Source organism: Cryptomeria japonica, chromosome 3 (genome assembly GCF_030272615.1).
Source record: "Cryptomeria japonica chromosome 3, Sugi_1.0, whole genome shotgun sequence".
In the NCBI taxonomy this organism is placed as follows: domain Eukaryota; kingdom Viridiplantae; phylum Streptophyta; class Pinopsida; order Cupressales; family Cupressaceae; genus Cryptomeria; species Cryptomeria japonica.
Genome location: NC_081407.1, coordinates 531,202,575 through 531,228,126, shown reverse-complemented (window position 1 = coordinate 531,228,126; position 25,552 = coordinate 531,202,575). Strand labels below are relative to the sequence as shown.

Sequence of the window (25,552 nt, the reverse complement as noted above, 5' to 3'; positions counted from 1 at the left end):
AACGGGCTGCCTTCCTCTTTTCATGTCATGACCATCTTTGTCTTGAAAGCATTCTATGCTCTCAACCATGAATTGTTGTTGTATCTCTTCTTTGTATCATCCTTCATTCTTGAAATCTTCTTGCAAAATAAGGCCCATGCCTTAATCCATTGATTTGGTAGATCATGTGTGCAAACCGGACTGACAAGGGAAGGGATAAATTGATGCGAAAATGGGCTCACAAGTGAATTTCGGGTTTTGGAAGCTGCATTACATGTGTGGGAAAAACAAGAGCATTAACTTGCAAATGTGGGAACAAACATGCAACTTCATATGTGTAATGGGTAACTACAAGTTTGCACTTGTAATTGGTCCTTTAAAACTCATTTTCAAGTGTTTTTTGAGTGCATTTTGGACCAATTTCGGGTTCTGGATGGCTGACTGCAAGTAGACTTTAAATGGGGAAAATGAATGAAGGTGTGAAATGAGTGGATGAATTGGTATGTATGGGTGAGGGAATTGGAAGCGGATAGGTAAAAATGAATTTCAAGAAGATCACTTGGAACTTTGCCAATGCAAAAATGGGAAGAACTTTCAACTTGCAACCCGGATTTCAAAAAAAAAGATGGTTAAATCTTTTATCCGTAAGGGAAGAACAATGATTTTCATCCAACTTGTAATCGGAATTTAAAATCTCGAATACAAGTAAAGAGGGAAAATGGGGAAGAACAATGCAATTCTAAAATTGCTTTACAAAAGGGAAAATCTCTCTCACAAAATCTGATTTTTGGGGAAGAACCAACCATTTATAAATTTACAACTAGAAAGAAAAAAAAAAGAAAACAAGAAAAAAGAAACAAGAAGAAAATAAATCTTACCTTGCTCCAATCTAAAAATGCCTCTCCAAAAGATGATCAATCTTTGAAATAAAGAAGAATATCTCTTAAAAAGAAACTAACCGTATTCCAAAACCCTAGCCAGGTTTTTGAAAAAATGCCCAAAACTGAAAAACGTGGCAGCAAATGCATGAGAAATGGCATGGAAAATGGCCAAGACTCTTTCTAACCTCAATACCTTAGCATACCAAGCCAAAACGATTCATAACATTGCTGATTCGTGGCATTTTTAATGAAGAAAAACGTGGTTTTTTAGCAAAAACGTGTTTGCTGTTATAAACCTAAAAACCAGCAAACTTAACCTCCATGTGGTGTGAAAGGTGTCTAAAAATGCATGGAAATAGGAAGGAATCCAAAACGCCTTCTATCTCCCAAAAAATCTCCACAAAAATTTGCTAAAAATCTTCAAAAAACATGTTTTTCCTTGCAATTCGGGTTTTTTGGAACAAATAGCAAGTTTAAAATGTATGAAACAATGAAAATCGGGTTTTTTGGAGGATATGACAAGTTTAAAATTTCACTTTTTCAACATGTTAGGCAAAATCGGGTTTTTTTGGCCAAATAGCAAGTTTAAAATGTCAAAAATGCACTTTATAAGCAAAATCGGGTTTTTTGGACCAAAGTGCAAGTTTTAAATTGTCACTTTTTCACTTACAAGGCAAAATCGGGTTTTTTTGAGCAAACTGCAAGTTTTAAATACTTGTAAATGGGAAATAAAATCCCTACAACAAGTTATACTTGCTTGCACATATGTAATGGGGATTTTAAAATCCCTATTACATGCAAAAACCATTAAAGTAGGGGTTTTTTCACCAAACTGCAAGTTTACTTGCAGTTGAGCCAAAAAATCCCTATTTTAACTAAAAATGACCAAAAAACAATAAAAAGATAAAAACAACAAAGGGGAAATTTAAAACAAATTACAAGTAACATCTTTTAAATAAAAGTGCACATGTAATAAGTCAAAAATTCCCCTACAAAGACCAAAAAAAAGAATATCATTAAAACTTGCAGTTTGAAGAAAATTCTCCACCTGCAGTCGGGATTTTAAAACCCGACTGAAGGAAAGACATAGCAAACGAACCCAGAATTTGATGAAATTCGAAACGTAGTTCGAGGATGGACTGAGGATTAAGCCAGTCCAAGGATTAGTCAAAATTCTGCCTCGGGAAGCGTGCCATAGAGTAATTTTTTTCATTTTTTCACAAAAATTTCATGTAATGGTCCTTCATTTTTTAAAACAAAAATGAGGACAACAGAACATGAGAATGTTTGTTGACTACAAAGATCTAAACAAGAAGAATATCAAGAACATGTATCTGATTCTGTAGAACAATGAGTTGATTGATGAATTTCATGGTGCAATCTATTTTTCTAATCTAGAACATAGATCAAGCTACCACCAGGTTTGATTCAAGAAAAAAATGTCCATGAAACAACCTTCAAGTGCCATTAGAGACACTATGACTATTCAATCATGCCATTTGTTTTGGCTAACGCTCCATCCACCTTCCAATCTTGTATGAACTAGGTGTTTAATAAGTAGCTAAGGAAATTCGTTTTAGTTTTCTTTGATGACATACTTATTTATACCAAGAAATAAGAGATCTGTTCTAGTTTTCTTTGATGTCATACTAATTTATAGCAAGACCTAGGAGGACCATTTGAGACATTAGAATTAAGCTTTGGGCATTATGGAGGCTCTAACTCTGTTTGCCACAGAGTCTAAGAGTGAATTTGGAATCATTGAAATTTTATACTTGGGGCATGTTATCAATGCTCTATTTATAAGTAGCTAACGAAATTTGTTATAGTTTTCTTTGATCACATACTTATTTATAGCAAGACCTAGGAGGACTATTTGAGACATTTAGCTCAAGTTTAGGGTGTTCTAGAGGCTCAAGCTCTATTTGCCAAAGAGACTAAGTGTGAATTTGAAATGACTGAAATTTTGTACTTGGGACATGTTATCAATGCTCAAGGAGTTCAAGTTGATCAAGATAAGATTAAAGCCATTTTTAAATGGCCTCCTCCAAAAATATTGACTCAACCAAGAGGGTTCTTTGAGCTTTGCAATTATAATAGAAGCTTTGGTTTAATCTCAGTTGGCAGCACCCTTGAGTGATTTGACAAAGAAAGGAGCCTTCAATTGGTCTATTTCAATGCAACAAACTTTTGATAAAGTCAAAGAGGTGATGACTTCATGTTATTGGCCATTCCTGATTTCTCTCTTCCCTTTGTTCTAGACTATGATGCATCAAGAGAAAGGATTAAAGCTGTTCCAATGCAGAATAAGCATCCAATCACTTTCAAGAGCCATAAACTTGTAAATAGAAAAAAATATCTAAAATTATGACAAAGAAATGTTCCATCTTGCATATTTTGGCCAATTTAAGACAATAACTGATGGGAGGAAAGTTTTTGATTAAAACAAGTTTGAAATGCTTCATGAGACATAAAAATTTCAAAGAAAGACAACAAAAATGGGTAAGAAAACTTCAAGCATATGACTTTGATATAGAGTATGTTAAAGGTAAAAAGAATATTGTAGCATATGTTTTGTCAAGAAAACCCATTTTATGTTCTATGATAAATATTAAAACTCATTAAAAGGTTCATCTTACTAGATATTCCGAAAAATACCTAAGTTACTAACATATTGGAAGATAGATAGCAAGTTGACAAGTATGAAGTAATACAGATGCAAAAGCATATGGATTTCAAAGAATCGATGTTGTTCAATTAATCAAGGAGACAAAGCTCCTTTAAATAGAGTTACAAAGATGATGTTTCTAAAAGAAATAATCATTAACTAGAGGCGAAATTAGAAACAACTTAAATGACCATTAATAACACAAAGAGAAAGATATTATTCTAATACCCTCCTCCCTTAATGGTCATCGTTCTAAGAGAAATAATAGAGAAGGTTGCCCCCTTCTTCTCAAAACACGCTGCAACAGAAGATAAGAGTCTGCCTCTAACTCTGCAACTTGAGATGAGTCTGCCACCAACCCTCCCAGAAACTGCAGAACTTCTGGAGATGCCCAAAACAACACCAGCCGTCCAACCTAATGTTGGAGAACTGTTCCTCCCTGTAACTAGAGACACACCAAGAACAGTTGTCACGATTTTGAGGAAAAAATCAGTAAACCCTCCAAACTATTGCAGATGAGCAAGATGCCCGAAAATAGACTGCAAACAAGAGACTAGTGCAGATGTTCGCACAACAACTCCAGGTGCGACTAAAAACATTCTGCAGCAAAGTACAATTTTTGAGGAAAATATCATAAACCCTCCCATGATTTTTTTTATACAAGGACAAAATATTTAAAAACCCAGAGATTTTTTAAGGGAAAAAAAATATTAAAACCCATCAAAAAAAATTTCAGGTAAAAAAATATTAAAGACCGAAACAAACATCGATGCCCATAAGACATCTTCACGCTCTTTGAGGCACGAAAAACGAGGTACTGAGAAGATGCTAAGTGCACAAAACCTGAGGTACGAGGTTCAATGCACTGAGACAAGTCCAGGCACAATTTCCAATGCAAAAAATAGAGGCAGATACAAGTACAGACTTCAAAAAACGGATGAAGTACGGCTGGCACAAATTTTGAGAAAATTTTATGGCTGACCCAAAAAAATACGAAGACAACCCAAAAATCCTTGCGAAAAACCCAAAAAGAATCTGAAATCAGAATTGAAATCTGCTGGCACAAAATTTGAGGCATGAAAAACGATGCACCCACAAAATTCTGAAAACAACGCAGTTGAGCTCACGAAAAACCCACCAAGAATTTGCAATTGGAAAAAAAATTCAACTTGATCTGAAGGGTAAAAACTCTAATCGAAAATGCAGATTTCCGTCCAAAAATGGCAAAAAAAAAATTTGCAGGTGGAAAAAATCGCGTCACGCGCAGAGGATTAATGGCATCGCGAGACGAAGGTCTGGTTAAAAAGAAATCCACCACAGAAAACACGAAGAACAGTAGAAAAAACCACCTGAAAGAAAACCCTTTAGAAAAAAAATTTGAATTTCGAAATCATAGGCCCTAGATTTGTTTTTTCAGTGATGAAAATTTTCATTCGAAAATTTTTAGAAAAAAAAAAAAAAATTCTGCTCTAATACCATAATACAGATACAAAAGCATATGGATTTCAAAGAATCGATGTTGTTCAATTAATCAAGGAGACAAAACTCCTTTAAATAGAGTTACAAAGATGATGTTTCTAAAAGAAACAATCATTAACTAGAGGTGAAATTAGAAACAACTTAAATGACCATTAATAACACAAAGAGAAAGATATTATTCTAATATGAAGTTGTTAATGAACTCATGGTTCTTTGTGCATATTGTAAAAAGCTAAAGGTCATTCCCATGAGTTCCAAGGTTTAGTTTAGCTTTAAGTCATAAAGAAAAATACCCTTCAAGTTTGAAGAAAGGCTTATCCTTACACTATTCTATTGTACATTGTCCTAAAAGCTGACAAATGCCACTAAGAAGGGAGAATTGTCCAAAACATAAGATACACATGGAACCTTTTGTGATAATATAATATAGGTGTAGATGGTCTTTCCTTTTGTTTTGCAAAAATAATCTCATCATTGGGAAGTTTTGAACATTATACATATACCAATTCTACAAATCACATTTGAGGTTAGAATAAGGCAACATTCATGTTTACTATGTGAATTCGAAATAAATTTATATTCAATCTGGAAGGATTGTTCCTTGGTTTTTATGATGCTGACAATGATGACTTTTATTTTCTTTACACCTAATTGTTTTGAAGGCCCTACCATAATTGAGAAGAGAAGAATATAACCTGTCTATTGCAACATTGGTTGCAGCAGAAATTAAGATTCTCATTTTTTGCCCGTTCCATCTCTGAACATTGAACAAGTTTATAATAAAGTATGAAATTCCACTTGTATTCAACATTGCAATATAGTTTCTTAAATGATTAAGATCTAAAAATATTAAATAAAATAAAATAAGCATCAAACCTTTGAAACACTTGTGAGAAAGATCACAATGACCGTCAGAAGGTAACCTGAATAACCAGTGACACATTTATCAGTATGGATTCTTTGAAGAATGTTCTAGTTTAACTCCAACAAAAATAATGTCGATCCAAGATTTCACTAAATTGCTTACTTTTTCCAGACCCAAAAATTCCATGTATGAGGCATATTTCCGGCTCCGATGATAGCATTCCTGAATTTGTATCAGAGGATTTCCTGAACCATTTTGCAACAAGGTGGACAGCTTTGGCCTGAATGATCGGAAAAGTATTAGTCTAGTCTATAGTTAGATTTCAAGTAAGGCATAAACTTCAAAATATAATTGATCGGTATACTACTGCCCATTATATCTTTATTAGCATACCTGATCTTCATTTAAGTTATATTTTGCAATAAATTGATCTGCCAATTTTTCAACCTCTATATTTGAAAAAATTTGTGTTGGATTTTTGTAGGGTTGTAGAAGGAGAGGAAGCAATGGCATGCTAGGAGTGTGCATGTCCCTGTTCAAAATTAGGACCCTATATTAGCAATTGTATGATGTAAATGAATCTTAGTTGTACTTCATCATCAAGAAAATTCAGAGATGATCCTTAATTACTGTCATATACTATTTTATATTCTTTTGAGCTTTACTCTTAATTTCTGTAAAATATGATACCAAAGTGCTTCAGAAAACAAGATCATAGAAGCATAGCCCTATAATATTCCACATATTCCTTGTATTTCAATATTTAACATTCTGAATTATATAATATATCTTTTATTTCTTGATATTAAATAGCATTTAAAAAAAAAGTTTTAAGAATCTTATTTTTGTGTGCAATAGCTGCTATGAATTAATTATATGTTTGTATGTCAGTAGCAAGTTGGCTCATGTGCTTCCACTTAATATCATAAGCTTTTGAAAGCAAGATTTGTCACAGCCCCAAGAAAAAGCAAGACCAAATTAAGAAACCATTAAATGTATTCAAAGCAGAGTTACAAGACTCGCCTTGAGTTGCCTAGACTCACCAAGTTCAAGGAGACTTAAGCTAGCCAAGTCTGCGGGACCCAGAATTGGACTCCACCAAGTCACCAAGTGAGTCCCAATGTCTGAACTCTACCGCACAGCAACCAATGCAAAATTCAATAAAAACATAAAATTAAATGTTTGAAGTTGCTCTTTTTTTCACTTCTATTTGCTCCTCTACCCTAAAAGCAGCATCATTTATTTTTCAAGGCAAAGGAGAAGGAAGAAAGAGAGTTGTGAGCAAAATTTAGAGAGCATTGTAGTGAAACCAGCAGGGACATAGAGAGAAAATCTATTGTTGGATCCCATTTGCGCAGCTTTGCAGATACATTTGGTGCATCAAGAGGTGTCTACCAACGATTGGAAGGAGCTCTCTATTGATTTCAAGCTTGAGTTAAAAGGTAAGTTTGTATTTTGATGGGTTTTTTTGTGTTTTTCTTTACCAAAAATTTAATTTTCTTTACATTTCATTTCTTCTTTCTATTTTATATTAGTAAAAAGAAAAAACCCTAGGCATATTTTATTCTATTTTGAGCAAACCCTAGGTATTTTTTGTTAAAAATCTAATTTTATAGTTGCAAACCCTACATTTTTTTGTATTAGTTTAATAATTATAAATCACAAATGTTAATTTTTTGTATTTATATGTTATTGTAGCAGCCTTAAGATTTTCAAATCATCTTTATCACATTGTTGAAAACCATAGTTAGAAGGGACCCATGTTGGAAACACGCTAAATTTTCCCTCGGAAAAGAAAGAAGTAAAATGTTTCTATTGCAAAACAAATTATCATGGAGGCATTAATAGATTGAAATACCATCTTACACATATACGAGTCTATGATGCTATTCCATGCTCACAAGTGCCTCCTAAGATTATTTGTGAGGTGCAAGTGCAACTAGAAACATTTGAGATACAAACAGAATTGAAAAAGAGGCAAAGAGAGGAGATGGCACCATGTCTCAATTCTATCATCCTTCAAGTATTGGGCCTCGTAATGCTGATGTTGGTGATGATGTTGGTGTTGGTATTGATGCTAGTGCCAGTGCTAGTGGTAGTGTTAGCATTGGGCCTAGAGTTTGTAAGTGTAGGATGGATTCATATCTTTTGCCATGCACTACTCCAACTTCCCTACTGTCAATTGAGAGCATGGCTTGGAAGAACGACATACATGATACAGCTAGATGTGCAATTGGAGACTTTTGCTACTATTGCACCATTCCATTCCATGCGGCCAGGCAATTTTTTTTCGTTTGATTGTTTTGAAATTTATAGCTTCATTATTTGTCTCTTGAATTTTTATATTTAGAGGTATGTAGAATAGAAATTTAAACTCTCCATTTTACAATACTAATTTTATTTAATTTATTTGTTTCATGTGTTAGTTCTCCTTATTGGCAAAATATGGTTCATGCCATTACTGTTTGTGGGGCAGAGTTCAAAGCCCCTGGTGAAGATGACATAAAGGGCCCAATTTTGACACAAAAGGTGGCTAATGTAAAAGCCACAATAGAGGTGCAACGGTTGATATGGAGGAGGAAGTGTTGCAACATCATGACCTATAGTTGGACTGATAGAAGAAATAGGACATTGCTAAATTTTCTTGTTCCTTCCTCAAGTGATTGTACTTCCTACAATGCATTGATTTAGCGATTAATAGTTTTAATATATGCTTAATTGAATCATTGATTTTGTTTCTTTTTCAGGTGGCATTATATTCATCAAATCACATGCTGCTTCAAGAAATGCCAAAAATGCCACATTCCTTTGTCAAGCTTTAGAGGAAGTCCTAGCTGAGGTGAACGAAGAGAATGTGGCGAAAGAGGTTATCGATAATGCAACAAATTTGTTGCTGCAGGTAAACTATAGATGGAGAGGCACCCATCATTATTTTGGACTCCATCATTGCCCCTTGCCTTGACCTCATATTGGAGGATCTTGACAAGATTCCATGGATCAAAACACGTATGGATTTAGCCAAAAATAATTGTCAATTCATATACAATCACACGTGGGTACTCAACCTAATGAGGCAATTCACGAGCCAAAAAGAGTTGGCTCATCCTAGCATAACCATATTTGCAACAAATTTTATCACATTACAATCATTGCTTCAATCAAAGGGAGCTTTAAGGTGCATGTTTATTAGTGAGGAGTGGACTTCCTCATCCTTTGCTAAGGGTTTGAAAGACACTCAGCCAAGACTGAGAGGGGGTAGAGGGGGGTGGGGTGGGGGGTTGGGGGAGTGAATCAGTATTGGAGATTTAAATCAATTTTTAGTCCAAAGCCAAATGATACGCCAAGAGATCACCAAGACACAAACACAAGTTTTCTCATGGAAAACCCTTTTGGGTAAAAAAACCACGACATTAAAATATCTCCATTAACCCAGAATGGGCACCAACACAAATTACAGAAAAATACAATTATCAAGAGAGCACCGACTCTCCACTCAGCACCAACTGAGAACAAACAGAACACAGACTCCAAAACTCAAGAGAGCTCCAACTCCCTTCAAATAGATTCTTTTGAAGACTCAAAAAGAGTAACTCCCCTTCATTGAATGAAAAAGAACTACTGAAATCAAATAGCTATCAACACTCAGAAATTTCACCAGCAAAGACCAACATCTCCAATGCTCAGATTTTCAAAAATACATGAATATCCCTTTTTACCATCAGCTGCTATATATATATATATATATGCGTTATTTCCTATATATGCGCCTTCCTTGTTGTCAACCTGAATCTCAGACTTACGTCCAAGAGGCCCCATAGAATCATCTTCTTTTCCAATCTTGAATTTTATGAGTCTAACAGCATTACTTTTCAGCCAAGCGTTGGTGTTAGCCAAGATAGGCTGAAATCTCTCAAGAATGGATACGCACTCCTTGTGTGACCATTGGATTAAAGGAAGTGGAGCTTCCTCAACCCTTCGTAAAATATATTCAGGATCAAGTACGTGCCCATCGTCAATCATCCCTTGTGGAATACCCACCAAGTTCAAATCAACAACTTGCTCAACAGTGAGCCTGCAGTAATCCATCTTCAAAACTTCGACCTCTGTACAGAGATCTACCCAGATATCCTCAATGGGATGCACGTGCACGAAGGATTTTTCGATCTTCTCCTTCATACCCCAGTAATCAAAATCAGCTCTGGACTTAAACCTTTTGAGCTTAATTTCCTGCATTTCAGTCTCCATGGCCTTGGCTTTAACGGATGTGACAAGAGAATACCAGCCAATTTTTAATGGGTTTGTTGTAGAGATCCCCATTCCAACCTTATGTCTGACGGACTGATGAGCATGGACAGCCATGATCTATCTTCCCAACTCCAAAAGAATGATCTTATCAGTTGGGTATCTAGGGAGCATATATGGTTGCCCACTATAGCATCCAATTCTCATATAGGTGAAGGTCATGATGAAAGATCCCAAATGCATCCTTTTGTTGTTGCTGCTGTAAATTCTTAATTAAACATACTATATTTTGTAATTTTCTGGTGATCTTATAGAATAGACAGAAGTTGCAGAAAGGGATTGTTTCTTTTTGGGTTTTGATGTTATAAGTAAAATAATTGATAAATAGCAACAACTGTGAAATAAAACAGTAAACAACGTTCATATGTAAGAACACTTAAGCAATCTGAAAATACTGCAAATCATACCAGGCAAATAACCTAGTTTTGTATTCAACAAGAATCCATACATTTATTTGGAGTTGTTCTCAATCTAGATTGATGCCAGATGGAGGAATATTACTGGCAACGAACAAAGAAGACCAAATAAGCTGAATACAACCCTTCAAGCCAACATACAAACAAGGCGTGGTTGCAAAGGAGGCGTGGAAGCTGTTGCAAATCACGTGCCAGCTGAAATAGACCAGCCACCCTGTTGAAACCCCCAATATGCACGTTGAATCTTCAGGACAAGAAGATGTGTCTTCTACCTCTGACAATCTTTGTGCAATCCTGGATAAATCCACTATCAACTCCTGCTGAGGGCTACGTCCCAGCAAGCTCAGACCTGGGGTTTGAGTCCCAGACCAAAATCACTCTTCCAGAGCAATTCCCAAATTCCCAAGTTTCAAAATGATCAAAGATGCTATCAATTAGGTTTTCATCTCCTTATAACACCTTTCCCTTTGCAAATCTAACCCTAAAGAATAATAAAGCATGCGCTTTATAATTAAAGTGACACTTTCCCAATTATGGCGTCAACTATAAAAAAATATCACTTTATTGCGAATAAATAGCTTCAAGCATTCAAAAAGACTCCGGGAGGTGAGAAGCATGTAGCAAAGTTCAAGACCTTTCCAACGAGCTATAACACATAGGCATATCAAACCAGATGAAGCCAAAAACCCCTTATTACTCCGAAATGGCTATATACATAGCCTTATTTTAATTTATTTAATCGCTAACTTAGAAAATATTTAAATATATTAAAATATTTCCATAGATCCAATAATAGCCCAAAATAACCAACCAAACATGAATCTGACTTTGTCACATGTCTGTGACTGATGTCGGACAAGATGGGCCAACTGGCAGTCCCATCCCTAAAATCTAGGGATGCTCCTAGAAACTAGGAAACACACCCAATCTTCCTAAAACTGAAACCATGGTATGGTCCCGTGGAACCTCAAATATGAAAATTGCCACAACCTCCTAAAAAGTAGGGAATCTCCCTAAAATCAAGGAACTGCACCCAACGGCCCACAAACTGCCTGAAACACCAACTTTGGATATTGAATACCCTGTGTGAGTCTCTATCCACCACTGCCAACCTACGAGATCCAAATAATAGACCATCCCACTACTCTTCTCCTGTCACCTAGAAAGGGGACATTACACGGGAACTATAGAAACAAGAATCCATACTCACTCACCCTTTCCGATGCCTCATTTGATACCCTTTTGTTCTTCAGAGTTCTGTCAAACTGACACATGAAGTAACCGAAGAATGCATCTTGGACTCTTCTGAAATGCAATCTGCTGGGTCTCAAAGGCAACTGATCATAATATTCCCATACTGGTATAAGCGAGCGATCACCCTTGGTAGAAAGACCTCGAAAATGCCTAAGCAGTGCTGCCAAGTACACCAAATATGAGTTCATGTAGAAAGTCATGGTGGAAGAGACTGCTAAAAGTTGTTCACACAAGGCATCGCGGATGACTTCTCCCCATGATATATGATCGGACTACCTTATGAACATGATGAACTGGTGGTACATCCAAGGCTCAAAAACATTAGAATGTTCAAGGCCCATTATCCTGCTGAGGAGGGTTATGATGTCTCCTATTTCCCATTTGAAGTCACAACGGTACAACTTAGCCCACCTTGAGAAGGCGTCTCATGGCTCATGGATCCACCTGTTGATGTGACGTTTGCAGTCTTTCTCCCTTTTCACATAATACTCAGTTGCACTCTCTTTGGAGATTTCCATGTAAACAGGTGCGGGAGGTATTCTGAAGACTTTCTCAATTGTGTCTGTATCAAGGCGGATTATTGCTTCACCATCATCATTTTTAATGATTCTTGTCTCCTTGTCAAAGTGATGGGCGCAAGCAAGACCAAATTCAAGTTCTAGGGCAGCCACAGGGAAAGAAGATGCGTAATGGATATGGTTGTCCAACAGCCGTTGCATATTGCTATCTTGTGGATCCTCAACCCTCTTGACAAATTCTGACATGTCCACATGCCCTATCTCTGTATCTCTTATACGATCCAAAGGAGAGGAAATTTGGGAAGGTGCAACTTCGTTTTGGTACTTGTCATATTTATACTTCATCTTTTTTGGAATTGGTGATGACAGCAAATCTAACATTGATGGACAACCTGGAATACTGTGATGAAGACGTAAAAGTGTTAAGGCAACATCATATTCAGCTGTAACTAACATTTTTCCTTCTTCAAATGGGAAGAACTTCGACTCTTGCACTTCACGACTTTGTGAGAGAAAGATGGGAAATAAATGGAAATGGGGGAATCTTGACTTTGACCAATTTCGAATCTTCGGGAAATTTTTGCAAGTATACAAGTTGGAAAGAGCATACATGCAATCGGATTTTTAAAATCCGAATGCAAGTACACTTGTAAATTAGCAAATGGAGAAATGGGTGGAAAATGAGAATTTAGACTTGCGGAAAATGACGAAAATGGAAAGTACGAATATGGGTGACATGAATAGATAAAAATGGGAAGATCCGGGAATGTCATTTTCATGAAAATGGGAAAAACTTCGAACATGTAATCCAATTCTTAAAACCCGATTTTGAAAGGATGGGTATTTCTCATTTTTGCAACTTGGAATTTTAACCAAAAATGGTTAAATTCTTTAACCGTAAGGGAAGAACAATGATTTTCAGCCAACTTGTAATCAGGATTTAAAATCCCGAATACAAGTAAAGAGGGAAAATGGGGAAGATCAATGCAATTCAAAAATTGCTTATGAAGGGGGAAAATCTCTCTCTCAAAACCAATTTTAGGGGCAAGAACAACATATTTACAAATTTACAACTAAAAAGGAAAATAAGAAAACAAGAAAACAAGAAAATGAAACAAGAAAAGAAAGAAAACATACCTTGCTTAATCTGAAATGCTTCTTCAAAAGATGAAACAATCTTTGAATGAAGAAGACAATCCCTTAAATAAAGACAATCCGCAATGCCAAACCCTAGCCACGTTTAGAAAAAACGTTTATTTGCAGCAAGTCGTGGCAACAAATGCAAGTAAAAAGGCCCAAGAAGGGGTCGAATCCACTTTAAACTTCAACGCCTTACCTCGGCAAGTAAAAACGACTTGGGAGGTTGGAGATTCGTGGCGACTTAGGAGAGAAAAACGTGTTTTTTGGTAAAAACGTGTTTGCATTTTTGACACCAAGAAACCAGCAATCCAAAACCCTAGAATGGCGTGAAAGATGTTTGCAAATGCACAACAATAGGGAAGAATCCCAAACGCCTCTCCTTCCTAAAAAATCTCCACGAAATTTGCTTGAAATCTTCAACAAAAACGTTTCACCTTGCTGGTCGGGTTTTTTGAAGGAAATAGCAAGTTCAAATTTGCATGTATTGTTGAAAATCGGGTTTTTTGGAGGAAATAACAAGTTTAAAATGCACTTTATCTCATTCCTAGGCAAAATCGGGCTTTTTGGGCAAAATGACAAGTTTTAAATGCACTTTTCCCTCAACAAGGCAAAATCGGGTTTTTTTAAATGCAATTACATGTTGAAAATCCTTCAAAAATGCACTTTATAGAGAAAATCGGGTTTTGGAGAGAGATGTGCAAATTTAAAATTACTTGGAAAGGGAAAATAAAATCCCTACAACAAGTTTTAATTCACTTACACATATGTAATAGGGGTTTAAAATCCCTATTACAAGCAAAAGCCATTAAAGTAGTGGTTTTAGAAAAGAATTACAAGTTTACTTGTAACTTAACCAAAAAATCCCTATTTTAACTGAAAAGGCCAAAAAGCATCAAGGGGGAAATAAAAAGCAAATTACAAGTTTTTATTTTTCAATAAAGTGCTCTTGTAATTAGCCAAAAATTTCCCTACAAAGACCAAAACAATGGAAATCATTAAAACTTGCAATTCAAAAGAAATTTCCCACCTGCGGTCAAGGAGAAAAAACCCAAAATTGAAGGAAAGACATAGCAAACGAATCCAGAATGCGACGAAATTCGAAACATAGTTCAAGGATGGACTGAGGATTAAGCCAGTCCAAGGATTAGTCGAAATTCTGCCTCGGGAAGCATGTCATAGAGTAAATTTTTCATTTTTTCACAAAAATTTTATGTAATGGTCCTTCATTTTTTAAAACAAAAATGAGGACAACACATCGTAGTCATGAGAAAGGGGCAATCTCATATTTTTGGGGGTGAAGTAATTAGTGAGAACCTATGCAAGTAGCTGGCACAAGTCCCAACCACCCTCACCTTCTACATGAATTCATACTTGGTGTACATAGCCGTGTCACTTAGACAATTTCCTGGTCTTTCTACCAAAGGTGACAAATCGCTAGTGCCAATATGGAGGTATTATGAGCAACTCACTCTAAGGCCCAATAGAATTCATTATAGAAGAGTGCAGGATGCTTTCTTTGGCTATTTCATGTGCCTATTTGACAAAACAATCAAAAACAGGAGAGTGTCTGAGGCAGCATGGAGGAAGGAGAATGAGTACGGATGTTTGTTCTTGTAATTCCCAACTTTTACCTACATGAGAGTTGGATGTTTTGAGGGTCAGCCATACATGCTACCCAGATATCCCACCGAAAAGATCATTCTGATGGAGTTGGCTAGGCAACTGATGGCAATTCATGCAGTCCAGTCAGCCAATCATAAACAAGGTATCAATATTTCCACTCACAATCCATTGCAGATTGGTTGGAAATCTTTGACCGGCTTAGCAAAAGCCAAGGTGATGGAAACCGAAATTCAAGAAATCAAGTTGAAGAAGTTCAAAGAGAGGAAAGATTTTGATTATCGAGGGATGAAGGATAAGATTGAGAGAGCCTTCACTCATGCTCATCGCCTCAAGGATGTATGGGTTGATCTTTGCACAGAAGAAGACATAAGGAGAATGGATTACAACAGGCTCACCTTGGAGCAGATTGTAGATTTGGGTCTAACCAAGATCTCAGAGGGAATGATAGATGACGGGAAAATTCTTGATCCAGAATATACAAAGCAAAGAGTTGTTGAAACTCCTCTTCTGTCTCCTCATTTTTCACAAAAGGAGTGTACTTCTATTTTTGACGTTATCATCAGAGACAACAGTAAGGTATTTTGATGTTATCATCAAGACTATTGTCGTTGCCAAGAATACAGCAAGTCTTGATCCTGATGAGTTGCAGAAATCCATCGATAGATTCCAGTCCTTCATGCCCAGAGATAGAAAAGAATAAGAAGTGTCTCATGACACTTGCATTTCGTTTTTGACAAATTACATGTAGTGTCAGGATTCATGATTACAAGTGGATTCTCACTTGTAACCTTGTAAATTGTAATTACATGTAAACAAATTACAAGTTGGTTAGCAATAGAACTGTAGTTTGAATAAGTCATAGTTAGTTAGTTAATTTGGGAAAAAGTCTTAGTTTATTTAGACTTCTCCCATTTTTTGTTCTCAGCCCCTCCCCTATATATAGACAAGGGTGCTCTTTGTAATCTTTATCTTTTTTAGCAAGCAAGAAAACTTTGCAATAATTTGCAATCATAGAGACTTTGAGCTTTATACTTGTAAAATTGTTTTTTCTCAAGTAATATCAAGAAGGTTGTGATTTTCAGACTTTGTGTTAAAACCATACTTTGTGTCCATTGTGTTCTTGTGTCATAGTGGCATAGTGTTTTATATTTACTTGAGAGTATTGTAGTAAAGTTGTTGAAAGGAGCTTCAATCTGATTTCTTGCAGACTTTGTGTTGCAAATAGTGAGGATTGAATTTGTTTAGTTATTAGTTAAAATCTGAGAAGAGTTACAAGATTTTGTGCTTGTAGTTATTCCCATTTGAAGGTGCATCATACTTGTAGACTTTGTGCTATTATATGCTTTACATCGTTCTTGTTTTATCATTCTAAAAAAGGTAGATAGGATAGTGGGAACTCAAGACTTTGTGCTTAGTTGTTGTTTTCTCATCCCAGAGGAGGTGATGGAAGTCTTTGTGCTTTCATGAAACTTCATTTCCTTTCTTGTCATTGCTTTAAGTTGCTGTATTTATCTTTTAAAAATTGTTGTTTCTTTTCTAGGAAGAGAAAAGAATATAATCTTTTCAGAAAAAAACAGAAAAGGTTGTTGTACCACCCAAATTAGATTAAGTTTTCAGTTAATATTAGTAGAAAAGGGGGAGTCTTCCCTAAATTAAGAGAGTTTTATACTCATACACTGTGGTTGAAACCATAATTTTGCACATCCTCCTAGGTGTACAAAATTTTCAAACAACATACATACATATACATATATATGTGTATGTGTATGTGTATGTACATAAATATATGTATATATATAGACATATATATCTATATATATAGACACACATACATACATACATGTGTGTGTGTATGTATGTATGTATGTATGTATGCATGTATGTATGTATGTATCTAGACATATATATATATATATATCTATATATACATGTGTTTGTGTATATAGACATATATATATGTACCTATACATATGTATGTATGTATACATATATATGTATGTATATATATATACATACATATATATGTATACATGTATCTATATATGTATGTATGTATGTATGTATATGTATACATATATATGTATGTATATATACATGTATATGCATACATGTATATGTATACATACATACATACATATATATGTATGTATACATATATATGTATATAGATATATATGCATACATATATGTATGTATGTATGTATGTATGTATGCATATATATATAGATGCATATATACATATATATGTATGCATATATATATATATATACATATATATGTATACATATATATGTATGCATATATATATATATATATATACATATATATGTATACATACATATATATGTATATATACATATTGTACAGAACGGGATTTGTCACCCTCAAAGTAATGAGCCTCAAGGGACAAACCTACCTTCCCTCTACCTCACTTAAACTGGAGCTAAAGGTGAGCTAGGGGATATTAAGCACAGAATGAGATAAATGACCAACAAACAAAATTCCCGAATGACTCTATTAAGCCTCTGTCTCGAGGATGAGCGCACAAAACTGAGACACCAACGCGGCGCGTTGCCGTCCTGTACGGACAGAGTACAGAGACAGTACAGAAACGACAAATGCGACTACACTATTAAATAAACGATACAATGATAAAATAAGCAAACAATGCAGAATGCAAAACAATAGAATAAGATAGGAGAAAGGCAAGAGGAGCTTACAATCAATCCACGATTGAAGCCTCCCGCAAGATAATTGCTTTCCCACGACTATAAACCTGCACACAAACAAGAAAGGAAAATGTTGGGGGTTGTATTTAGAGGCATGCCTCAGTCAGACCCCCGTGTCAGTGTTTCCACCTCTACGAACAACCCAGATAGTAGCAACAATGAGAATGAAATGATAAAGATAATAAATAGATAATTAGGATAATAAACAAGTTGGATAATAGATAATAGATAAATAAGCTAAGAGAAAAGAGTGAACTCCCCTCCAGCACTTGTGAAAACAGCACCACGAGTTCTACAAGAAGCTGGAACAATGGTGGTCTTCAAATGCTAGAAAAACCTGTGCGTGATAAAGAGAAACGGATACCAAGATCTCAGGCAACTTTCGAAAAGATCAAGAATCCTCCAAAATGTCTCGAAATGCAAGAGATATAGCCTCCAAAGCGAATCTCGATGTCGGTGGCCGCGGACAGAGGTGTTACAAACTCTTCTGGGCGCAAACATAACGCTCAAACGGCCACCTGCGGACTGACAGATTCGTTGAACGCTAGCGCGGCGAGTGGACGTCTTCGCGGCACACTAGTGTCCATAAGTCAACCAGTCAATATGTTCAATAAAAGACAAGTTCCAAGCTGACAAGGCAATCCATGTGGACAAAATGACAAACAAGCAACAAATGTTCCCAATCAGCTTGTAGTGAAGATGCTGATTGGGAAGCGAAAATGCAAAGCGAAAGACTAAAACGACAAGTCCTAAGCGCTGCCAATGCAGGAACACGCTGCGGAGCGCAAGGTTGAAGCGACCAAGTACGGAGAAACGCGCCACCACTGGACGACAAGTTGAAATCCACCAACGAGATTGAAGACCAAGAACACAGAATGCTACAAAATATGCATTCTCAGAAATATACTACTGGAAGAAATTCCAAAAAATCAGTTTAAAACTGAGTTGTTTAAATGTAAAAGACTGTCGGTGGGCCCCGTTCAAGATATTTTAAAATGAGGGGACATCGGTCAGTTATTTCCAACTACTTGATTGACCAAATTGAAGCCAAACAGTTGTAGGTAGTTGGAAATGTGGTTGGGGGGATAACTAAGGATTGAGTGGGCATGGGCTAAAGCTGCCAAGTTCTAGAAGGCAGATCAGGGCCCTTGGATGCAGTCAATCCTGGCCATTGATTCAAATTGTAAATTCTATAGAAGGCAGAGGCCTTTCTCTTGTAAAGGGTTAGATTGTTAGATTCTAGTTAGATTTTTAGAGTTAGACAGTTAGGACAAGTTAGATTGTTAGAAGGTTAGAATTTAGTAGTTAGGAATAGAGTAGAACTGCTGCAGAAATTGTTGTAATGACAGCCAAAATCAATATATGAACATTGAAATATGGTGTTTGTTATCTTGGTTTTCTTTTGTTTGCATGGTTTCCTTCAGCAGGTTTAGATAAATCCTTTTTGGTGTGCAGGTATTTGATGGATTCAGGTTCATACCATTAGGGGATATGTTGATTGTGTATCCCTTTGTATGGTTAGTCTAAGCCTTTAAAATTGTGTTTAGTTCAATTGCAGGTGTCCGTCTGAGCTGCGCTAGAATTGGGTGCTTAGGCATGCACCTGCAATCTGAAAATCTTCTAAGTCCCCTTGAAGATTGCACCGTTCTTGTGAGGTTGTGAGTTATTCTGGCCAAGCAAGGATTGGTCATGTTGGATCAGTCTACTCGCACACCAGTCTTGTTAATTTTAGGTCTCTTAACCCTATCCTTTTGCATTCATTTTTCCCGCACCATCTTAGGATGTAGACCAGCCTGTTGCAAAACATAAGGCCCCTTGTGCTCCCAACAAAACACATCAACCATTGAGTTAGCTTGCAGTCCTGAACTGACAGTCGGACCCTTGAGGTCGTCCCCTTTGATCAATTAAAAACAGCATTAGGGATTCCTTACACAAGAGAGGATAGGATACTCAGCAAGAATCATTCTATCATGCGTTGGCCAGATAGAGTTGTAGCGATACGATTTTAGCCACGTCAACAAGCTGGTATTTCACAACCTCGGGCAGCTTCGACAATGAAGAATACATGTCCTCCAATGTCTAAATCTCTGAAAATCTGCAAGAAACCCTTGTCTGTCCACAAACACCAAAGCTCACAATATTCAAGCAAAAAAATCATCAATCATAAATGAATCGATTTTCTCTTGAGAAGCCCTTATATTCTTCATGAAGTTTGAATTTGCTCAAAACGCCATTTAATTACAATTTATAATATTATTGCATCAAACTTAGGCAAACTTTTTAATTTTTCATTAATGTGGAAATCCATACTTAATTGTAATAATGGCCCTCTTTCGATGATGACTTGACCCTCAATTATTAAGTTAAGTTATAACTTAATAATATAACCTTTTAATTAAATAATTATCACTTCGGCCAATTAAATATTAATATCTCCCAAAATACTTATTATTTTGCTATATCGTCTGAAATGGGAGTCAACACTGCTAATCCCCATATGACCAAATGCTCTGCTAAAAAATAGAAAGGGTCTTTCTCAATCAACCGCTGACTTACTATAAATAGTAAGTATAGCAAACGAGGCCCAAATGAAGCCAAACAAACGTCAAAACAAAACATACTAAATACTGGAGAAGATAAGAACCTCTGTTGACCAAATCTCTACCTCAAAAGACCCTCTACCCACACTCATTAGCCTACGAGGGTCAAAATGATAGGCTAATCTACTTGATACTGATGTCTAGCTAGAAGGGGACATCACAGTATTCACGGCAGGGAAAAGGCAAATCGTGGGTTCAGCGATGTTGGCGGCTTCCATAGTGTGGCGTTAGAACTCCAACAGTGTAATTCAAGTTTTCTGGAACAAATATTGCCAAAGTCATGAGCAGATTTTAGCTACAGCAAAAGCATCATAAGTTTTGACCTTTGTCATTGCCAGGCGTAGTGACTCTCTCAAAAGGTGCCATCTTCTTCATTAATCACTGGAAGGAGCATTAACATGGATTAGGGTATACATACACGCTAAATTCATGTGATATGGAAATGTTGTAATGTCTCGTGTCATGTACATAGTTGCATTAAAACGATATACATTTGGTATTGTTAGTCAATTCTGAAAAAACAAGTTCTTCGTGTACTGTTGTTCCTATCAAATAGTTGCATGCATGTTTTCTGAATGATTGTTTAGAATTAAGGTCTGAGATAAATACAGTCTGTCATAAATCATAGTTAGTGTGTTTAAATGTCTGTATTTCGTATGCTTCATTGGTCAACATTAATCTCAATACAAACACCCAAACAATATTCAAATACACAAGTGGTCAAACTCAGAAATCCATAGCAGCAAGGACCGGAAAGTTCAATCAATATTTATCAAGGATATTACAGCAATCCACAAACAACGTGGAATATACAGAACAACTCAGGAAATAATGTCCTTCCTTAAAATGTAATTATACTAAACATGTGAAACAACCTAGATGAATGATTGAGCATCAAATTACTATGATAATTATACAACAAAAAAACTAACCTTAGAATATTAAGCCAAGTGAGCTCAGATTGGATACAAGGACCATGTAAGGAGAAAGCTTTCTTCACTGGCAAATTTTGGGGTTTTCCTCCAAGGCGTACAACCTATCCAAGCACAGGGGAAGTAGACAAATATAAGAGACAAAACGTAACTTCTAAAGACAGCTAACTTTAACAAATAATTCAATAAAGAACATTCACTAAAACAACCAAACACCCAAGTACTTTAAAATTCATGTATTTCTAATGATAAGCGTGATCATAGGCAATAACGACCTTTAGCATTACAAAAAAAAAAATTACAAAATAGAGAGATGCCAAAACACAAATCTTAGGACCTTTACCAAAAAACCCTAGGGACAAAGATTTTTAGAAGCATGCTACACCCACAGAAAAAAAAAAACTGACAAGAATCTAAGCCTTTTCTCTTACTAACCATTTTTTTTAGTCCCTAAGAATATAGAATCATCTTATTAGAAACCTTAACATTTTTGCAATAGGATTTTTTCTACTCGATAACAATCCAATCATTGGAGTCATTGGTATCATGATTAGCCACATCTAGACACAAAAAAGAATCAAGATATGATATTAAATATTACATCAATTCACAACTGCTGATTTGATAAAAAATGACATGCTCAAAACACAGTAGTAATAATATTAATAAATTATCAATATTTAATATTCCAAATGGTTGACCTGCTTCAAGTGCTTGACATGCTTGATGTGCTCGAGGTGCTTGAGGTGCTTGAGAAGCTTGACTTTGTCATGGTGCTTGAAAATACTGCTGGTAATCAAACATCCATATCAGCACCTATCCTACACAATTTGACTGCCCCTTGAATCGTACGACAAGCAATTTGCATGGTACGATTGCCTTGGGAATGGTACAATAGACCTAAACTTGTATGATAGCTTCCAAATGTAGTGATCCCCCTTTTTGGAAGGTAGTGACTAAATAACAAGTTTCTATGCAGCGATTATTCCTTCTCTCTATGCTATTCTTATTTTGACCAAGTCAAAACAACTTTTCAAGTGCCATATTACCTTTCTTAGACCCCAAATATGGAACGACACTTCATGACGAGGGTTGTGGCTAGTTTGAAAAAAGCTAGGACTGCTGCGCTAAGACTTAGAGCCTCTAAAAATTATTTCAATCCACTCTCCCTTTTAAAATGTGTGGCCCTTGCGGGAGCTCCAAAGAGAATATGATCGGGTAACCCAATTGTACTAAGAAAATATAACATCTTATTATTTTTTGTTATTTCTTGCACAGCCACACAATGCATGATAACCCCGTCAAAATCACTTGCACACACAACACAATATTTCTGTCCGTGTAAAAAATTATTGGAACCCTCAACAAAAAAATTATTACCTACAAATTTGGCAACCCAAAAAACTTGTATCGGTTAAACAATTTGCTCCATATCCTGCAAACCTTCAACACAAGTGTGAAATCTGAGTGATTTCGTCTGCAATCAACTAGGGTAGATCTTTTGCTATCGAATCCAATCCTTCGTCATAGGGGTTTCTTTCCGAAGGCTTGAAAAGACTAAACAACAACTCAAAGTCCTACTAAGGGTTTCATCAAAATGAATAATTCAGAATGAATGAAATGGCACCTTTCAACCCTTTTTATAATCTTCCAGGAACTTTTCAGAAATTAATATTCTGAATAACATTTTTAAAATATTGCTTCAAAAAGTACGTTATTTAATTATTCTCTTTTCTAGCACTATAGTCACTTTTAATAAATTCACTTTATAAATAATTGACTTAAGTTGTCATTTAATATGTTTTTTTCGACAACTTACAATTAATTATTCAATTAAATATTTCCCGCACAATCAATTGAAAGTACAAAAAATGCCAAAAGGTTTGAAAGTGAAAACTAAAGGTACCAACATACTTAGAAACTCAACAAAAATCCAACTTACTAAAATAGACTTTCCAAAAATAGAATTTACCTCCAAGATGTTTGGAGTACACCAAAAAAGAGAAAACCACTCCCAAAAATCATCAATGGACTCAACATGATCCCCAAAACTCATTGTCACTAACTAAACTCCAACCTGATAAGGATCTCTCCCTCCAAGAAAGTTGAAGTTAATATAGATGCAGGAAAGACCAAAAATGGAGATATTACATAAATGCATGATAATCAATCCAAATCCTCATAGTCCCATCTTTCTTCTTCACCAAGGCAACTTATGAAGCAAAGGGACTCGAGCTATGCTTGATGTGTTACATATCTAATAACTCATTGATTTTTATCTCAATCTCCTCTTTGAATTTCTTAATATGTTGATGAATAGTAATAACAAGCTTAGGTGCCTCCTCTTGCTTGATCGGATGCTCAAAACCCCTATCAAAAGATCTCCCAAGAGGAATGTCACTAAAAAACCACACTGTTCTTATTCGAAACAAATAGGATATCCACATGATATCATTGATCACCATCAAAAGAGGTTTTAGATGAAATCAAACACTAGGCTACCCAAGCAACAACACCATGTCTAAAAATACTCTCATCCTCTTAGTTATCACAATCCTAGGTGCACCATTTGACATACCTTGTAGGACCACCTTCTTTCCATCAACTCTAAACTTCACCTCCATGATCTAAAAGTTTTGCGAGTTCTTCCCCAATGAGTGTAGCCACTAAACTCCCAAGACTACATTGATCTCCAAATGCTTACATAAAAATCATTAGTCACTATATAAATTACCCAATGTTATGCTCAACTGTAGAACTCACTTAGTACAAGTCATAGTGAAGCCATCTATGACCGTCATGCTAAAGCCTTCGAACTCCTCTATTTGTAGACCCCTCTTGGCCACCAAGGCCTCACTTATGAAGTTTTGGGTTGCCCCACTATCAATAACTCACTACCTTATAAGACCCAGCGTAGCGATGGTTCCTACCTTCTCTTCCTTTGATGGATGTCCCTCCACATCTTCTGGATACCCATCTAAATCATCCTACTCACTACTAGTAGCTCCTTCTATCTTCTTCTCCTCACCATCTTAAACCACTTCTATGTAGTGGACCTTCCCTTTTCCTGAACACCTATAACCAGGCTTCAAAGGTTCTCTACAAGAGAAGCAAAGTTTTTTTCCTACACAGTTCATTCCTAACCTCATCATATATATTGTTTCTCTTTGGCCACTCTTTTTGGAAAGGTAGAAAAGTTTTTTTCCTACACAGTTCATTCCTAACCTCATCATATATATTGTTTCTCTTTGGCCACTCTTTTTGGAAACGTTTATTGTCTTTCTTTAGAGGAAATGGTTTGGGCTGGAATTTGTTCGTAGGTGTTGAACTCTTTATGTTACTAGCCCTCTGAATGGCATCTTGCAAAGTGTTTGGATCAAATGCTTTGACCCAACCATGAAGAAATTTTGTCAATCCCTCCATAAATAGAACAATCAACCTATGCTCAAAAACATCTGTGACCATGACTAGGAGTTTCTGGAACTCATACATGGTTTCTAGAACTCATACATGTAAGAGTCAACAAATCCCACCTGTCTCAACTATGCTATCTCTCTAAAATGTAGCTCAAGGTCCTTCTTGTCAAACCTATCAATCAACCTCTATGTAAAATCAGCATATGTGGTGATACTAAAATGCCCCAAGGTTACTAAACCATGGAACCACCATTCATGAGCTTATCCATCCAGATGAAGTGTGGTGTACTTAATGGCCTCTGTCTCTATCACAAGGTTAAGCTGAAAGTGTTAATCTAATTTTTGTACTCATGATGTAATGTCCCCATTTTTCAGGTTCTCTAGTACTGCAGTTGTCGCTGACTTTCTGGGTTTGAGTAAGCTTGTTCAGGGAGGTAATTTGATGTTCCCAGAGAGCTCAGACGGTTTAGAGGAGTCTGTTGTGCGAATCGCACACCCATCCCCGTCTTGGATAGGGACCCCCAATTTGTGCCTTTCTGTCCTGATCCTGAAATTTGGCTAAGTCTGGAATTCCCTGATCCTGAAATTTGGCTAACTCTGAAAAACTGAGGAAACCTCCAAAAACTAGAATTTGCAATATAACTCCTGGAGGGCCGAAACCACTCTCAAACATCCTGAAAGTATATATGGAATATAACTTAAAGTATAAGTCATTTCCATATGTCTTTCTCCTTTCTTATACTTAAATGT

The 25,552-nt window shown here is 36.1% G+C and overlaps 1 protein-coding gene across 5 annotated transcripts in view; it reads right to left on the bottom strand.

Moving 5' to 3' along the window:
* Nucleotides 1–25,552, bottom strand: part of LOC131075078 (uncharacterized) — a 257,750-nt gene that overhangs the window by 88,662 nt on the left and 143,536 nt on the right. For all 5 annotated transcript variants that reach the window (XR_009113168.2, XM_058011888.2, XM_058011887.2 and 2 more), the window contains 5 exons: nt 21,387–21,490; nt 6,266–6,404; nt 6,035–6,152; nt 5,884–5,930; nt 5,703–5,764 (listed from right to left, as the gene is read on the bottom strand). Coding sequence is in view for 4 of the 5 variants with exons in the window: in XM_058011888.2 (XP_057867871.2) it covers nt 5,703–5,764; nt 5,884–5,930; nt 6,035–6,152; nt 6,266–6,404; nt 21,387–21,490 (470 nt within the window). In the remaining variant the exon portion in view is untranslated. The remainder of the gene's footprint in view (nt 1–5,702; nt 5,765–5,883; nt 5,931–6,034; nt 6,153–6,265; nt 6,405–21,386; nt 21,491–25,552) is intronic.